This window comes from Drosophila santomea, chromosome 2L (genome assembly GCF_016746245.2).
Source record: "Drosophila santomea strain STO CAGO 1482 chromosome 2L, Prin_Dsan_1.1, whole genome shotgun sequence".
Lineage (NCBI taxonomy): Eukaryota > Metazoa > Arthropoda > Insecta > Diptera > Drosophilidae > Drosophila > Drosophila santomea.
In genome coordinates, this window is record NC_053016.2 from 8,082,554 (window position 1) to 8,101,606 (window position 19,053).

The 19,053-nt window shown below is 39.6% G+C and overlaps 1 protein-coding gene across 1 annotated transcript; it reads left to right on the forward strand.

Annotated features, from left to right (window-relative positions):
- The first annotated feature begins 1,241 nt into the window (after positions 1-1,241).
- LOC120444044 lies at positions 1,242-1,406 on the forward strand. Its single transcript, XM_039623550.1, has one exon. The coding sequence runs from the start codon at positions 1,242-1,244 to the stop codon at positions 1,404-1,406; it is 165 nt and encodes a 54-aa protein (XP_039479484.1).
- The last annotated feature ends 17,647 nt before the right edge of the window (positions 1,407-19,053 follow it).

Genomic DNA, 19,053 nt, shown 5'->3' on the forward strand with positions numbered 1-19,053 from the left:
CCTTAATGGCAAGCGCAATGAATAAGTCGCCGTCGTTTGTTTGCGGTCTACAGCACAGCCACATTTGCCGACACATCGGTGCAAGACCATATAAGTCGGTCTAGGTTTGGTAATGCCAGCACGTCCTTAATGCTGTGCCACTGTATCGCATTTCGTACATTTTCTCGCGCCCATTTCGCGTGCCCCAAATCCTCAACTCATCAAAAATTGTGCCGTATTTCTTCGTGTTTTGAGAAATGATTTCGGATTTCGTTGGAGAAATGGGCGAGGCCCTTCGAGGAAAACAACATATCGCGTGTCTTTATTTTCACACTTTCGGCTGGTATTATTTATGATTTTAATGCGTTGCAAATGGCCAAAAATCGCTTTTATTACACGCGCAGTTAAACTTCAATTATGGTCGCTAATCATAATGCATATGTTTTGGGTCTTACAGCGAGGGCAGATATACATTTAGCAAGTGTATGAATATATTTCTATTAAATTGGTTACAACGTGCCGTTTAATAATTATTATAAATCCGAAATTAAAGTATTGACCAAAGCGATAGATGGGAAAAGTAAAAGGCAAATGAATCACACCTGTTAAATTCCAAAATCAACTCTCGCCCTAAATCATTCCCTCGTTTCTTTGTGACAAAGCACAGAAGGCGCGTCGAAATATGCAAAAAATAAGCAAGAAAACTGCCATAAAATAAGCGGCTAAGTGCGCAAATTAAAATCGAAAACCATAAATTATACAAAAATAAAAACAACTGGGGAAAATCTTCGGTGCCAGCAGCTGTAAGCAAATACAACGGAGCCAAGAGCATTTTATGCTTCACTTTACAATTCAATCAGTTTCAATTTCCACCTGCCGAATACATTTCCGTTTTACAGTTTATTTCGGCTGGCGATTGCCGAATGCGACCGGCTGTTTGTAATTTTTTAATTTCGGCTTGAATTTCAAAATTCAATTAGTTTTCGCCACGCACACCCCCCAAACCCAAACCCACACACACAGCGATATATATATGTATATATTCAGATTCAGACAGGAAGGAACAAAGGCATAAAACAGTCAGCTCACAGATCCTGTGAAATCGAGGAAGGCAGCTGGGGTGGTCCACACCGCAGATGTCCGCCTGTGTCTGCTCTGGCATTGTTGGTTTCACTTTTTAGATTTATGCTTTTAGATTTTAATGAAAAGCCACATTTATGTAGATGCCTCCACACTTCCAGAAGCGAAAACCTATAGACTAGATGGTCGGGGGACTCAGCGAAGCCAGGGAGAGATGCAAATTTTGTGGTCCGGGGCTTGGGGCTGCCCAATTTAAGCCCCATAACTCAGACCGCAGCGTTGGAGAAATTAGTTCAGGCCAGGGAGCTGCTCCTCGTGCTTATCGAGCGTGGGAATCAAAGATTTGATTTGTGACTAGGCTACAAAAAATGGGAGAACTGCCTGCTAAAGTCTAGATGGATATTCAATTTAAACACGATCTGGCTAGATAAAGTGCACGAAATGGAGTTTCAGTACTTAGTAGCCAGTTTTTAATAAAAGTATGCTAAGAAAGCAAAATTCCCTTTAGTTATATTAATTTTAATATATATATATACCATATATTCCATGTTTAAATGTTGCGCCTTATCAAGTTCGCATTTATAGAGGGCTCATCTCCCAGGTCCTCGAACGCACTCATTAAAAATGAAGCCAATATAAAGCATTGATTCATTTCGATAATCACCGTAATTCAAGCGATGAATTCGCACTTGAAAAACAATCAACTGTCTGCCAATTAGGGGAAACATTTGAAAGCGCATACGGCAAAAGCCGACTGTGCTTCATATATATGATTTTTTTTGCAGCTTTTGTTGCCTTTTTGCGCGCGCAAACAAGCGGCAATATCAACGGTCAGCCAGTCGCTCGTCCATCTATCTACACGCAACTGTTGCTGCTGGCAACTGCGAGGCAGCAACAGCAGCAACAGCAGCAACATTGGCATTTGCAACAGCATTGGAAACGCGTAAGCCGCCAGCAGCTAGTGGGCAGCGGCAAATAAACATTCAAGGATATGTGCCACGCCCACTCCTACGCACTCGCCGTTGAATGCGCTGTGCAAAAAGTGTAGCATACAACTCAGGGCGGCTCCATCAGCCACATCTGCTGCTGTCCTGCTGCTGGTGTCCTGCTGCTGCTGTTGCCCCACTGCTGCATGGCAACTGCACATTACCGTTTCGTAGTTTTTCATGCATTCATTTCGATAGTTAGCCAGGCGGCTGGCAACTCCCTGAAAATATGGCCCCGACATGGACAGTCCACCGAAGTGAGCCAGGCATTAAGGACTTTTCAGCTTGCACAGTGGAGAATATCTTCCAGACTAAACTGAAATATACTTTTAAATAAAATTAAATTTCTTTTAAAATTTTGCATTTTGGAACGCTAGATTACAAAATTTATAATGATCATTTTTCCTATCATGTATTCATGTATACGTTAAAAATAATCCTTATTCATGGAAAGTTTCGATTTGTGATTTAGCGCAATTATATTCTCTTTCAGCTCAATTTTTGTTGTTAATTTTTAAGTATTTTTATGTACGTTTTCTGTGCTAAATTTGGTAAATACATACTTTATATAGAAATATAAAAGCAAAAGGGCCACTACAACATGACTTTAATTGAATTAACTGCATTTGCGTAAATATTCCAATAAAAAGGAGACCAAACTCCACTTAAAGGGAATTAAAATGTTCCAGCGAAATTCGCTTGCCACATAATAGCTGTGGCCAGTGTTCGGCTGCAGGGGATTGGTTCATCTGATAAATAAGCACACCTCGGTATGTCCTCCCTGGTGTCCCTGCTCCTGTGCCCGTTTCCGTATCCGAATCCCGTCCCGCTGCTCCGGTGTCTCCTGTTCCGGCGCGAGAATGCGGCCCCGCATGTGTGTGTGTGTGCATGTGTGTGTGCCGTGGCCTGGCTGCAACTTGACCCCGGGTCAAATGCAACAAGATGCGGTACCTCGAGTGGTGCTGTAACGGTTGCTGCTGCCGCTGTTCTTGTTTCAGCCGGTGTTGCAAATGAAATTTTTCTTCAATTAGTTTATTTTCACACCAATGATTTTGATTTCAGGTCCGATGCCCAGCCCAATCCGCCCCTGTTTGTTGTTATTGTTGGCGCTTTTCCAGCATCCTTCTGTTAACGAGACTGTGTGTGTGTGTATGTGTATGTATGTGTATATGTGGGGCAATTAAGGCGCGCGTAATTGTTGCCAGTTGTTGGATGCTGGATGATGTCGATGCCGATGCCGATGCAGATGGGCATGCCATGGCAGCGATGCAACAATATCATTCCGGCCAAGTGAAGTCCGGCCATTTCTTGCTGAACATTGAGCATTTTGTTGCGAAGCGCACATTTTCGATTGCCTTCCACTTGATGTACCGACGAGCGAAATCGGAAAATGAAAAACTAAAATGGAAAGGAGAGGAGAGGACAGGAAAAAATAACGAGGCAGCTGGAAATGACTGAAGTGCTAGCCAATTTGAGGAGTGTACATGCATAAACATGGAATCAGAGTGCTAGAGGATGGCAGGTAGCACCCATCACATTACCTTTAGTTGCTGGCCCATTACGTATACGCCACGTAAGGCGGCAGGAATGAATTGGATTTGTCAGCGTGTGTACAACTTGAAGATACTCGTATCAGCAAGAAAAGGACCTGGCATATTCCAGAAATGAGCATGCGATACACGTGCTGCCGCAATTTGTCACATGAGCCTCTAAAATATGCCCAAGGGTGTTTGGAAAAAGAAAGCCAAGTGCTTTCCACCACACACAGTTCGTGCGGCGCGGTAATTGTGTTTTAAAAACCAATTTCTCTAAAAAAGAACATGTAGCTTTGGTAAAAATGGAAAAGTTATCTTAATATGCAAGTATCTATATCAAACGAGAACTATAGGTAGTGGGTAAAAAACGCAGACGCTTTAAGATACATTGAGTTACATTTACCTAAAATATTACTGGTTAATTTACTTTAGCAATTAAAAACAATTACTAACATGAATTTTTGTATTCTAAAAATATTAATTTTTCATTAATTTGTAATAGTTTTTTTTATCTTTAAGTGTGAAGAATTTCAAGAGATTTCGTGGCTCGGAACCACACGCAAAAGCAAAACATTTAGATGGCAGGCAGCTTAGCGGTGCAAAAAATATGAAGTCTAGCTAAGATTAGATGATTTTTCAAGATAAAGGCAGCAAGTTGGTAGGCACTTTTCGTAGCCAAGGAAGATGGGAACTTCGCACACTTTCCTAAGCACGGATATATGTATTTAAATGAAGCAATCAATAAAATGCTTGCAGAATTCCATTTGAACTGTGAATGTTTTCAATTTGGAATTTCGTTGGCTCCTTTGCTTTTGACTCTCGAATTTAAATGTGCGTCTGTGTATTTACATTTCTTTCAAACAAACAGCTGGTTTTTGTTTTGCACAAACACACATGGCGTAGACACCGACATAATTTAATTTCACATGCCCTTGCAGCGGTAAACTTTTGTGCCTTTGCCCTCGCGTCTCATTTGCAAATTTAAGTTATGTAGATTATAATTAGAAAAGTTTTTGGCCCCAACAAAAACTTTGTTTACAGCCAACACCAGGCCGCCCGCCATTTCCCGCCTTTTCCCACCATTTCCCACTTCCCACTTACCGCTCGTAAAGTCATAAAGTTATAGGTAAACGCTTACGTGCATTGCCCAAAAAGCTTTTCCAGTTTCGTGAAAAGCGAATGCCTGGGGCCGCTGGGCAATTTGAAAGGGCCGACTAATTAATTACCACGGAATTCAAAAAGGTTTCCGTACTTTTAGCCATTTGAAAACACAAAACTCGCATTGAGCAGTAAGAATATTATAAACGACGCGCAATACGAAACTAATCACTTTTAATTGGCCATGAAAAAAAGAGCCAAGAAGTCAAACGAGAGCTATTGAAGGTAATATCCGGTTTTTGAAATTTGAGAAAGTTCTGCTTGGAAGCCACCAATGAGTTTATGGCCCAGAAATGCTGCGAAATGAGCACCGAAAATTACAAATTTTAAGTTTTTAAATTAATGTCAATTAATGGAAGTGAGCTGATGGGTACTTAACTACAAATTGTTGCTAAGTCGACATTCATTAATAATCACATCATTTTAATTCGCTTGCTTTCATTTTCTTCAGATAAGAATCGTTTTTTGTTTATCCTCTGGATTTGGCGTACTAAAAACATTCACATTATTTTAATAAATTCCCCTTTCCTGTTAAGCCAGTTGTGCCTTTTTTATTTTTAATAAATTAAAAGGTGTGATTTTTTTTGATAAAAAACTAAATCAATTTAAAGTGGTAATATATATGCCACATTTGTTTATTCATACTCTTGGATAACCTTAATGCAAGTGATAGTTTTTTATCTGCCCTAAAAAATGCCGCAACAGCCGCAAAACAGGCAAACAAAACATTCGAAATATTCATTACGTATACGACGTGTGGTGCAGACCTTTGTTATTTGCATTGTCTGCTCGCTGCGCTGATTTACAACAGTTTTTTTTATTATTTTTGTTTTTATTGTTGTTTTGTATTTCGCATCATGTTTTTGGCGTGTCTTTTGCACCTCGCGTGTCTGTCGATTTTTTACGACTCACGTGCACCCATAAAGTGGCGCTCTTCGTGTGTGTGTGTGTGTGTGAGTCGTGTTAATTATGCTTTTAAGCAAATTAGCCAGTGCATTGATGTACGCGAATAATGCGAAATCGATTTTGGCGAGCAAGCCAATAAATTACCCACAGAACAGGAGCAGGCGTCAAAACAGAAATCAACAAACAAAAAATAAAAAACAAAAAACAAAAAAAACAGGTGCCAACATGTGTGTAAATGTGCGCACTTATTTACGCTATGCCACAAAGGAATGCTTAAAGCCTGGTTGATTCCTTAATTTATTTCACATTTTTTATTTAATGCTTGTGCCATTTTTACATTTTTTGTTGTATTCGATTGCGTGTGTGCGAGCCTGGCAATTTGATAATTACAAAGGAAATCCTATTAGCGGCGCTTATGTATGCTAATTTCGTTATTTTGCTTAATTTTTAAAACATGAGTGCCCTGTTATCTGTGCCGCAGGAGGAGAAAGTAGCAGGAGAAAGCCACTCGGGGGAGGGGAAGCAGTCTTTAATTTCATTTAGCGTCTCCGACAGCATTTCAAAGGTGGCCCAGCACGCACCATTCAAATTAGGCAACGCGTACATTATGATCTTCCATTGGACGAAGGATGCGAGGTCGCAGGACGAACGTACAGGTGTATCCTGCTCACCTGTTCAATCGAGGCGGCCGTGTCGCCCCCAATTATGTCACATGCGCACTGCGTCTTCATCTGCGAGACGAGGAGCATAACAATCACCATACACACGCCCAGGATTGCCATTTTTAGGGGGGGCGTCTCTGCCACTTAGTCCCCTGCCCCACCATTCAATGTCCTTGGGCAATTTCTGTTGGCCTTTTACCTTTCCCACTTGATGCGATAATTTGGTGACTTGAATAGATGTGAAAATTTCACACTTGACAATTTTCCGTGGCCTCTTAATTGGCAAGCCTTATTAATATTTAATTAAGCTTGATTTTCTGGAAATGTCTTCTTTTCTTTTTATTTTTACATTGCACTCTAAACGTCTGGCGAAGCATGGGCTAATCAATAATTTAGCGACATATTTTGATATACCACTAATATATTGAATCAGGGAAAAATGACTTAAGAAACTACATTTCGTCGATAGGAAAAACAATTTGAAAGAAGAGAAAACAACGAGTTCCACGACTATCACATACCCGTTTCTCAGGTAGTGGAATTGCTAACATTTATCGGAATATCGGTAAAAATTACAAAAAAAAGGAAAAAAAAAAATAGTAAAATAATACCAAATTAACTACTTACTGCAATCTACTCAAGAAAGCGATGAAAGGGACCCTAATCAACAGCTTGCATTCTGGGCTTTAATTAAATACACTCTCTGCTCGGTAGCTTATTTCATATGCCCTTTAACCAATTACCGATTTTATTGCCAGCCATAAAAGACGACTTTTGTAGCTTGAGATTTTGCCTTGTTCTAGCATGGATCAACAAAATTTGCCTCATTGTTTCAATTTATTATTAACTTTTATACCTTGAGCGGAACTTTATTTACCAATAAATGTGTTTCCTCCCCGTCCAATCCACTGGGTACATTTTATGGCTTTTTAAGCCAATTTCCGTTAACGCCCCAATTGTTGGCCATTTATGCCTTGTTGTCAAAGTTGAAGGTCATTAAAATGCCAGCCCGTGTCCTGACATAGTTATTCACCCGATTGACGAGCTTAGCTTGTCCAAATAATTGTACGAGTATTTGTGTCTACCTTTTTGCTTAAACAAAGTTGAACTACAAGTTGCAAATTTCTGGGAAAACGGAAACCATTGCCGGGGGTAGCTTTTAGCTACCCTAGCTTGACTTAGTTTTAATAGCAGTATATCTGGTTGCTGCTACGCTACTCTTTGTGTTTCTGCAAAAATGCTTGGCATTTTATGACGAGCTGGAAAATACTGGAGAAGCTGTCACAGAAGCCGATATGAGTAGTGCGTCGAGGCTTGGCACTCACATGCAAGCCCTGATTTTGTCATCCCTGCCCGGGGCTGGTGAAATAAAAATGAGCTACCGAAGTGCTGCGACAACGTCACAGCAACCAACTCAACCGCCAACTAGCCAACAATAACAAAACCTGGCCAAGACGGTGGCAAAGGCGAAGGGGCTAGGGTGGGACAAAAAAAAGAGGAAAAATTACTAGCATAATAACGCAAATATTTTACGATACACAACAAGCAAAACAACGGGACTGGGAAATCAGGGGAAAGCCAAGAACTTAAGTAGCTTCAGGCGCGCAAAGAAACAAAGTAAATAAAATTTTCCCTTATTTTGCTTGAACAATAATTTTGGTGGCTATATTAACTACGTTGTAAGGGTTGCGTTGTTCGACGTAAACTTATCATAACTTTATATTTGGTACTTTTACATTGCTAAACAAAATTATTTTAAATAAATATAATAAATAACAAATAATTAACAAAGGAAAACTTCTTCAATGGTTGCACAAACTGTTATCATACCCATTCGAAAACTGTAAGCAAACTGTATTTGTATTTTTTTTTAACAAAAAGAGTATATATTAATAATAACAAATTATTGTACTTTGGTTACATTTTAATATTTAGAACCAATGCAATTAATCGCTGTTTTTAGTTTTCACAAAGTGTAATCAGAGTTCGTCATGGGGAAAAGAAAGTTTTCACGGTGGCTTTCTTTTTTTTTAGCTGGCTATTATTTGTTCGCTACTGGCGCACGCATAACTTGCATTGAGGTTAATTTTTGTGCGGGGTATCTGATTGGAGCGGGTGGTGGTTCAGTGGGTGGCGGTTAAGTGGGTGGTGTGTGATGGGTGGGCGATGTGGACGGATTGCAGCCAGCCCCAAACCAGCTGATTGTCAATCGCCCGGGGCGGAGACACAATCAGTTGCGTTCGCTTTGGGCCAATGAAGCTTCATTTAAAAAGCAAATAAAATTAAAATACGCAGCAATGTGTGTGAGTGTGTGTGGGTGTGTGTGTGTGTGTGTGTGTGGAAATGTACGCGTACATTTTTTTGCCAGATCAAACAGTCGAATTATGGGCAAATACGTGTCTGCCGAGGAGCTGCGACTTCGGCGGGCAAATTAAAAGCAAATATCGCTGGCGAAAAAATCAATTAAAATCAAATAAGGCTTTGGGTAAATATGCAGCTGATTTAAAATTATTTTTATGTACACGAGCGGCAGCTGATCCCATGATCCCAGCTTTTAAAACCCCACTCCACGTCTCATTAAAGCACACAAATTATAATTATTGAAAGACCCTAGACCAGCTGCAGGGCTGCCCAGAGTAACCCTCGGAATCCGCAGAACCGCCGTCAACACTTGATAGTGTTTCAATGGATGCCACTCCAAATGGCATTCCATTGACCGACCCGCCCCTGCCACGCCCCCTCAGCGGCCGCACCATCCTCACCAGCCTCGTGAGTCGAGTGCCATTGAGGAGAAAAACCGGGTAAAATCAAGGGGGTGGCTTAAAGATGAAAACTCAACGGACTCCGATCCGAGGACAAACAAGAAGGCGGACAATTAATAAAAATGGAATTTACTTTTATATGTCTCGTCGAAAACCCTGCTCTGCGTGCCCCCACTTCCCGCCGGCCCCTCGTCGTCGAATGGCAATGTCAAACCATCCTTGGTCCTTTCATGCACTTGTTGGCAAATTATTCCGCATCTCATCATAATGATAATTGCACGGAGTGAGTGTCAGAGTCGAGGGCGAAATTGTTTTCGCCAAGATTGTTGAAATAATCGATTGACCATGCGGCCAACAGTCTGAGAGTGATTTATACCGAAAACAGTCAATCAAATTACAGCAGAAACGGCGGAACAGGAAGATCCTGGGAGAAACAAAGTAGCTTTCAATGCGCCGACTGATTGAAGCCATTGTTGGTCAACATCATGTAGAGAAGCGAAGAGCCTTTATGTGCGTTAACAAAAAGGCCGGGAAAATGAACCAAAGAGGCTTGCAAACACTGATTATCGTGTCTTGTATAAGACTCTTTACTTTAAATGAACAAATGAATTGCACCAACATTAATATTGTAACTTATTACTCAGGGGTTAAAAAAAAGAGAAAATTTTCTGTTTCCCACTTCCGCTTACCATTTCCCCAACAATTAAGTAAATTTCTATTGAAATTACCCCACAACTGCCAGAAGTAATCTGGCAAATGACATCAGACTCGGACTTAGCCTTTGTCACAAGTTTCGCCGGTTATTTACTCGGCCAGCAACATCTCATTTGGTTATCTCGAATCCGCCAAGTACAGGCGCTTTTTGTGTTGCCACATTTATTTGGGGGCAAACCTTCTTCATTTCATTTGACCCAAAGTCCGCTTAAGTGGCTCAAAAAGTAAAGGGGGGGCCGGTAAAACTTTTCTGGCCGCGGCAAACTACAAATTAAAATTAAAAATTATTACACGCAAACCTTTTTTTGTTTTCGTTCGCCCTGCATTTCCTTCTCAAATTACGGCGACAAGGTATTCGGCTAAAGGAAATGGGGAGCTGGCAGTCAAACAAAGGCCAAAGGCAACCCTTGGGCAAATAATACTTAAACCCTCATTAAAGAAACTGAGAAGTAGAGGAAAAAAGACGGCAAATGAAAAGCACGAAAAAATGTCACCCGTGCTCAGTTAATATAAACAAAGAGCGGAAAATACTAATGTAAACTTGCTAGCAAGTCAAGCAAATTTGGCCAATTTGTTCTGTTTCTCATCTACCCCATTTTGTTGTTTTTTTTTTTGCCTTCTGCAAAATAATTAAGTTTTGCTTGGAATTTTTCTTACGCTTTTGTGCCGGACACTACTTGGCGAGCTTAACGCTTTTTACATTTCGACGTCCGCTCAGTTCGGCAAATAATTTTCCGCCGGAGTACAAGTAACCCGTAAATAGTTGGACATTTGGTGAGTTGTCCTTTTCCCTGATTTTCCCCCACTGGGGTCTCATTAAGCCCGGCTCTTTAACGCATTAGGGTGGCAAATGGACTTTAACTTAATATATTCCGTCAATGGGACAAAATGCCACCAATAATGTGACATGAAAGGCCGCGAGCCCGACGACTGGAGGGTCAAGTTGGCTCGAAACATCGCCCTGGGTCCGGTATCTGGCTTCCGGATATCTCCTTTCCTTGTCGCTGGTCAATGCACGCCATTAATAATACGCATATTTCGTTGTGCTTTTCAATAAAAGAGGATAAAACGCTGCAGTCGAGTTCGTCGACTATCTGATACCCATTAGTCAGCTGGTGGGAATGTGTGTGACCCATTTCAAAAATCTTTTAAAATATAAATTAATAGTGCTAGAAAAAGCAATTATGTTGTATGGTTTTGTGACTAGAAAATATATAATGCGTATACCAAATCATGTGCTTAAATATATATTGATTATTGTTGATTATTGACTTCAAATATATATGTATATATACATACACTTTTTTTAATATTTCGACTTACTTCAAAATGATTCCAAGTTCGCTTTGCCTTTTCATAGAGTAGTAAACTATAAATATAATATTTTTAATATTTCGACTTACTTCAAAATGTTTTATTGATTCCAAGTTCGCTTTGCCTTTTCATAGAGTAGTAAACTATAAATATAAGTGCGGATGTATGCCCGCGTTTGTCATCATGTATTTAATTACTCAGCCAGTTTTCATTAAATGTGTTTGGGTCCCGCATCCTTATTGACCATCCAGAACTCGTTCTCCTCTTTCCTTCGACCATAAAGTATGCGAAATATCTTCCAATTATTTTTCCCCGTGAATTGCTCGTGCATGTGTGCGTGCCTGTGTGTCCATGTGTGAGTTCAAAGTGTTTGGCCGGCAGACGCTTAAAAAAAAAAAATACAAATAAAATAAAAACGTGGTCGAAAAATAGCATGGCCCAGGCAAATAAAGGAGATATGGGAAGTTTCTGCTGGCATTTTCCGCGCCCTGTAAATTTGAGTTGAGGATGCATGTTTCATGCGTTAATTTTTCATTTTTAATTATTCGATTATAAAGACCTTAAATAATTGAAAGCCTGCAGGCCAATATAAATACACGACAGTCGTGTTTTAAAAGCGAACAGATAACAAGACTTCTCGACTACGTGTGAGCGTGAAAATTTTCTTAAACGCTGCGTTCAGTTGGTGTCATTGGGAATTAATATTTGTCAGCGGAATGCGTTCAGAGCTCTACTTAATGTCAGCTTAACTCAACTGAATATCATGGAATGCTTATAATGTTGTTTATTTTTTGAAATACTTTAAGGGCAAAGGTGTGCCTTTCATAACCAAACCGTGAATTTTGTTTCATACAATAACAAGGCTCATCAAGGCTCTTGCAAATATGTTTACTCACAAGCTTCTTTACCACTCAAAGTCAACACAGGCCACAAAGTTGCAAAATATTTAAGAGAGAGAGAGCTTAGAATGCAGAAAAATATTGTAAGAGTGAAACAAAAAGAAGGAATTACAAGCAAACAAGCCCCCAAAAATACCAGAAAAGAGAAAGCAGTGCAAGGTATGGCATTTTATTTGGCACTCGGGCAACTAACTTTATAACGAGTGCAACTATTTTCGCAGTAAATAAGTTTGCTGAAAAATCACCGAGCATGGACCAAGGGCAACTATTTGTTAACGTTTATAAACTAAAACTAGACTCGATGCTTAACGAAAGTAAAGCGAGTGCAAAGGCGTGCCGGCCCCAAAAATTGTTGGGCTACACATTATTTTTGTAAAAATATGTTGCCGAAAATGCAAGCACAAGGCAAACATTTGTTTCGCATATTTGTTGCCGTCCCCCGGCTGTGAGTGTGTGCGTGTATCTGTGTATCTGAGTATCTGAGTATCTTAGTATCCTTGCAAGGCCTTGTATCCTTGTATCTCAGTGTCTGTGTGACGGAAAAGGACTAAACTATGTTGCCGCCGTCGGCACTCGCCTTGAATTTTCCGCAGGATGCGCTGTCAGGGGAAATCTAGCGCCAATAACTTGCCACTGCTTATGAGACGATCCGGCGGACTCGAAAACCACGCGACAGCCATATGAGTTAGTGGGCGGGCGCTCAATTGGGAGGCGTGGCAGTGCGCTCCTGCGGGAGGACTAGTCCACGAAATATCTCGAAAAATACGCTAGTTCTTATGCGCATTATTGTGCCACTCGAAGAGCTCAGCTGCAGGAGCATTTAAGTCTGCCCCGAGGTCTGGTTTCCGTCTGTTCCACGATCCACACTTGACAAAAAATAACATTTTTAATTTTCTTAGTACTCGCGTGGGTTTGCTTTTCACAGCAATGCTAGTGGCGCTCAGAATATCTGGCTTATTATCAAACTATGTTAATATTTAGATAGGTGCACATTAATAACTAAGCTATCACAATAAACACTATAAAATACTAGAAATTATTTTAAAATATATAGTGTGCTTGTGTTCGTGTTATTTTTAAACGCCTTTGAAAAATGTAAGTATATTTCATTTTAAATGATGATATTTAATTTTAGATAGATGCACATTAATAACTAAGCTATCACAATAAACACTATAAAATACTAGAAATTGTTTTAAAATATATAGTGAGCTTGTGTTCGTGTTATTTTTAAACGCCTTTGAAAACTGTAAGTATATTTCATTTTAAATGAAACGATGGTTTTATATATAAAATATGGTAATATTTGTAGTGGAGATGGTGTGCAAGTTGTAGTTTCTTGCCGTAATTGCCTGCAGCTTATCGTGTATCCGACGATGTTTGAAGTGAAAAAGAATTTCCCAGGCGCAAAGCCAGCCAGAGGGAGAACAACTGAGAATAAATTTATTGCCGACTTATAAAAATATGCTTAAATTCATCTTCAGGAAACGGGATTCTGAAGAAAGCGAAAAAGTTTTCCTCATAATGAGGGCAAAGTCAAAAGGAATCTGAGGATTTCGTTATCTTTGTGCTGGCTGACAAAACTAAAGGCGGCTTGATTGATTGTTCGGCACACTTAATTTAATGAATTATTTAAGCAAACGAAAACAAAGCTAAATGCTTATAACTTTTTGTCCTTTTTCATTCGGCATACTTACTTCGCATACTTATTTTTTTAGACTTTTTGAACTTTTTTTTTGTTGTGACTTTGAAGGACAGCGCGAGGCAGTGGAAATAAACCATTAATAAAATCTTTCATTTATTCATTCATTTATTTGGCCGTTTTCTCTACGGTTGCATGTCTGCTTTTCCGCTTGATTAACATAATCCTCCATTTATTATGACTGTGTATGTGTCGACTGTCGACTGTCGACTGTCGGTGGGTGCGGGTGTGTGCGTGCGTGCGTCGCTGTGATTTAATTATGTAATAGTTTGACTGAAGTGGACTTTGGCCTAAGCTCCGTGCTATCTCTCATTGGGTGTGTGTGTGTGTGTGTGTTAGTATTGTTTTAATTGATTTGTTTTGCTGCTGCCAGTGGCCTTGTCTCCGGTTCTGGCCAGGTCCAAATCCTTAACTTGGATGGCTTAGCTCAGTGCTTCAAGCCGCTGCCTGATTGCGAAATGCTTGAGCTACTTCGTGAGACATGAGACGAGATTTGTACATTTGGGTGAAATATGAACATTGGATAAGTGACGAACAGGACACACTGATGGATTAATTAACTTGGCTTCAAGATGAAAAGGAGTTATTTTCAGTCAATTCACATGCTCTTTGAGATAATTTCAAATAAGTTCATCTTAGAAATGCTTTCATCAAAATACCATTCCTTACCCCTATACAGAGTAGAAATGAAAGTCGCAAAAACTTCTTAAATTCTAGCCAACCAACCACCCCACAACACGTAAACAAACAAACAAGAAACTGTCAGGACTCTAAATACTTTTGAATACTTCTTTTCAACTCACCGGGAATAGAATAGAATCCCGACAGAAAAAGGAAAACAATAAATAATATAAATGTGTAAGGAATTCAAAGAAATTAGCATAATTTCGGGGTGTTGCCACTGTCCGCAGAGAGTCCCTGCCACCAGGGGCGAGTGGCATATGGGCCAAGGTTTTGGCCAACTGTCGGCAGCTTCCCCCAACTCCCTGACCAACCTAACCATCCTGACCATCCTGACCTGACCCGACCTGATCTTGGGCTCCTGCCGGGCATTAGTGTCCGGTGCTGGCATTGTACTCGCAAACTTTTTTCCCTTCAACCATTGTGATTTTGAATTCAAGACTGCGGTGTTACCCTTCGGCCATTAAAAATCCTAAATGTGTGCTGGAATAAACTACTGCTATATGTTAAAGCATTTGTGAATTGCTTAATTAATAATAATTGCGTAAAAGATTTTAAAACTCCACATAAAAAAAAAAATTTGATACATATAACAAAATATATAAGTATAAACATAGTAAAGTCTTTCGGAATATTTTTGAACAAAGCAGTTGGTTTAGTAAATATAATTATTATATGTTTTAAAATTAAGGTATTTAGTCACATTTAAAGTTATTTTTTCTTTAAAAAAATTATCTTGAAAAAATGTTGATTACTGCCAAAGTTTGTCTAGGATACTCCCCATTCGAAATTGGAATTTCGTTGGCCCGGCTTTGTTCAGCTGGGCAAAGTTTAAACTTTGGTACTTGTCCTGCGCATAAGTCAAACACGTGCCAGGAAGAAGTTTTCAAGTTTTATTCGCAGCCACACTCGAAGACACTCTCACACCTGCTAACTGGACTGGACAAATTTAAATTCCATACTGGCCACCGCGTCCGGAGGGTGTAACAATTCTCTTCCGACGGAGATGGGGAATTGTGGTAGCAAAACAGTGAAATGAATAGCTAATCTTTAGAATAAATTAAATGAATTCTCCGTTCTTTCTTTTCGTTCTATTTATATATATATATATATTGGTAACACTTTTGCCGCGCTGACGGTGCGTGTGTGTGCGTTGGCCAAGTAAATCGCATTAATTTGGTATGCTGGCCACAAAACTGGGATTTATTAAATAGTCAACTGAAACTCACACCAACAAAGGGCTGTGGCCAAGTGAGACGTGCGTGACACACACACAAATGCCAGCGGCAAGTCTTACTTAACTTATTCTACGTATGTGTGGGTCAAATTCGCTGCATGCGATAAAGTTAAAAGGTTCTCCCACACACACACAGATACAGACGCACACATGACCACGCACATAGCTACACATGATGCCAGGAAACCGCATCCTGCGACCCTTTTTGTATCTGTACTTGTGTATCTGTGTGCGCTTTTCCGCATCCCATTCAATTGCTCACAGTGGAAAATCAGCTGGAGATATTTTCTCGTCATTGCCCTCGAAAGTGTGCTATAAAATGATTTGATTGCGGGGCACGGGGAAGGATAATGAAATCAGTGATCAGCGGGTAGGAAGTGCTAAGAATAGATCTTAGCTGTCTTTGTACCTTTGGGCTCTGAGGCCATTGACAATTTTACATGAAACAATCATTTTACATGAACAATAACTTTTATGAATAAACATATAAATGAAATTAAAGCTTTGTCTGTATCAGTCAGAATGTAAATCTGCTTAAAAGGGAATCTAGTTTCATGATTAAACAGTTGAAGGGTATAACTAAACATTCCATTTGTGTATCAGACTTTGATCCAAACCCAATGAAAACCTCTTTAATTTAGCTTAATCCAACTCTATCACCACTGTGCCTTCCAGACAATGTCGAGTTTGTCTGCCCCGCAGGACGAGCTGTGGTCCTTCTCCTTGCATTACACGGGACTCCAGAAAAGGATGGGAGAAGTGAAAGGATATGAGAGCCAGGGAACTTACACATCCGCCGCCGATGGCAGTGCAAGGGGCTTCATTCCAGCCACTGAGTCAAAAGTCTGTCGACTGGGATGCAAATGCCGCCGCCCCAGCAAGTCAATAAATAAATTCAAACAATTTGACAACTTGCTCAATGGAACCATTCGTTCCAAGGATGTGGATGTGAATGTGGACGTGGATGTGGATGTGGAGTTCGGGATGGCTCCTTTTGATTGTCATTGGGTGCGTTGGCTAGCAATTGCGTTTGAGCGAATTTAAATTAAAGTGTCATTGGAACTGGCAGGCCCTCAGAGAAAATAAAATTTATAGTTTCGGCAGCTCAAAGGAGCAATCGTTCGCCAAAGTAGGGGAAATGCCATCGGCTGCCCCACGCCATTTCCCGGTTTCTTTTCCATTTTCAATTTCTATAAGTGTACACGCACACGTCCGGTTTAGATTTATCACTTTTGATTCGGGGAGTTCAACAAAGCCTTCATCCCGAGCTCTTCTCTATTTGGGCAACTTGTATTGATTTAATACATTTATTTGCTTCCCAGCTTCGAAATGCCCTTCGCTGTAACGAACTTGATTCGATTTTTTTTTTTTTTGCGAAGAAGAAAACTTTTAATTTAATTTTGTATTTGGATGTTGGATGTTGGCCATGTTTATCGGATTAAAAACTTGCCCTTTTCCACTTGGCCTCTGAGTTGAATGTCCATGCCGGTGGACTACAGATGCTGAAAAAAAAGGGTGACAGAAAATTTAATCATATTTAAAGCAATTTGTATTATTTAATTCACACGGATTAACATAGATAATTTTTTAATTATCCATAGCTGCAATAATTTCACTAATTATTCTACTTGATTTCAGCTAGTTTTTTTCTATATTTAAAATTTTGCATTCAATTCATGTGCATTTTGCAACTAATTATTTTCTGTTCTTTTTTTTTTGCGTGCCATAAAATGCAACAATCCGTTAAACGTCTAATTTAAGTCACTAGCCAGTGTATGTTTACTATTTTTTTGTGTTATTATAAAAACCCATTGGCAAAAAATGCTTCTCTGGTTAATATTAATTTGTGCAAATATGTCAAACTAGTAGTAAACTAACACTTTTTATTTTGCGACATCTAATTAGTCAACAATTTAGACAGTTTTATCTGCTCGTAATCAGTTCCCAGTAATTTACATTCTCATTGCATCGCTAACAAACAATTTTATTTTCATTAAATTTAAAACAAGTTGCATGTACTTTTTATCTAGGGTTAATCAAGGGAGATCCCATCAGTTGGCTGAAATTGTCCAATCAAACGAGTAAATGAAACCAACTGAAGTGCATTTCATTGCGATAATCAGAAATTGATGCTGCGGAATGTCGTTCACCCCACAGACGAAAATATCCGATATCCCCAAAGAAAACTTTTAGAGTGTTGTAGTTTCCAGGGGCTTAAAATTATTGAGCATGTCGAAATCAAGTCAACACCTTGAATTTTCACTTGGGTCAATCCCACAAAAAAAGGAAAATTTATAAAAGAAGCAGAGACCTCACAAAACCAAACGATTCGGAAAATAAATGCAGACAATGCATGCTGGGGACAAGAAACCCTTAAAAGACCCACGACTTTGGTGGTCCATTTGGGGCTAAGCCAGAATGATGTGTCTGGCTTTTTGGCGAACTAAGCTTGGGTAACTGCAATGCAATGACCGCTTTCACAGTCGACGAAACTTACATTTCACCTTCAAAGTTCGCTTTGCATTTAGGTGAAAATTGTGAGACCTCAGCGGAAGTCGAATATTTCATCTATAAGCGAGTGTGGCGGAAATGAAAGTATAAAACCATAAAACTGACACCAAGACCACTATATGCCAATATAGCAGCACTCAATCAGCCCAGTTTTCAGCCGTTTTCCATTTCGCTACGGCGGCATTTTTCCCAGGCTCCTGGCTCCTGTATCCATTTACAATTTTTTTTCCAACCCACCTCTTACAGCCTCGTTGGCCGTCAATATTCTGCCATCTTCCGTACGGCCAACAACTTTCATTGCATTTTTCTTATAAAATTATAATGTCCAATGGAAGATTTCCTTATTCTCTTATTTTGCAACGAAAATTGAATGAGTTTTCCATTCATCTTCAGCATGGCCATAATGTGAAATGTTAACATGATTTTCCAGCTCTTTGCTATGCATATGTATCCAGCCTCCATTTTCCCCCATCGCCAACTAGTTTGTTGTCTATTTGTGTTTGGCTGCGGGCATGTTCGCAAAATTAGAAAAATATTTCCTTTTTTCCCGGTTCAGTTCATCGATGGCTTGGGACCAATCAATGGCCATTTCTGCACGAGGATGGGCGGGGTGTGTTTTGTGTGGTCAATCTATTAATTTACCTCCTTATTAAGTTATGTCCTTTTACTACGTTTGCCTTTACATACTGAAGACATTGTCCTGGTATTTTCAATTTACGTGAACTAATCTAATTAAACAGGACAATTTGCTTAAGGCCATTGAAAAACTTTCAAGGATGGTGTTACTTAATCAATGAGTTTCTTCTAGCAAATTGGTTTTATGAAAGAAAGCTTACCTAACTTTTAGCCACTTAAAATATATTGTATTATTCCCTATTATATAAACATCAAATATTAAAATATGTATTTTACTCTACTCTTGCTAAC

Bases quoted from the DNA above. Each gene is read 5' to 3' on its own strand.
- LOC120444044 (XM_039623550.1), top strand. From the start codon at position 1,242: ATGGTCGGGGGACTCAGCGAAGCCAGGGAGAGATGCAAATTTTGTGGT.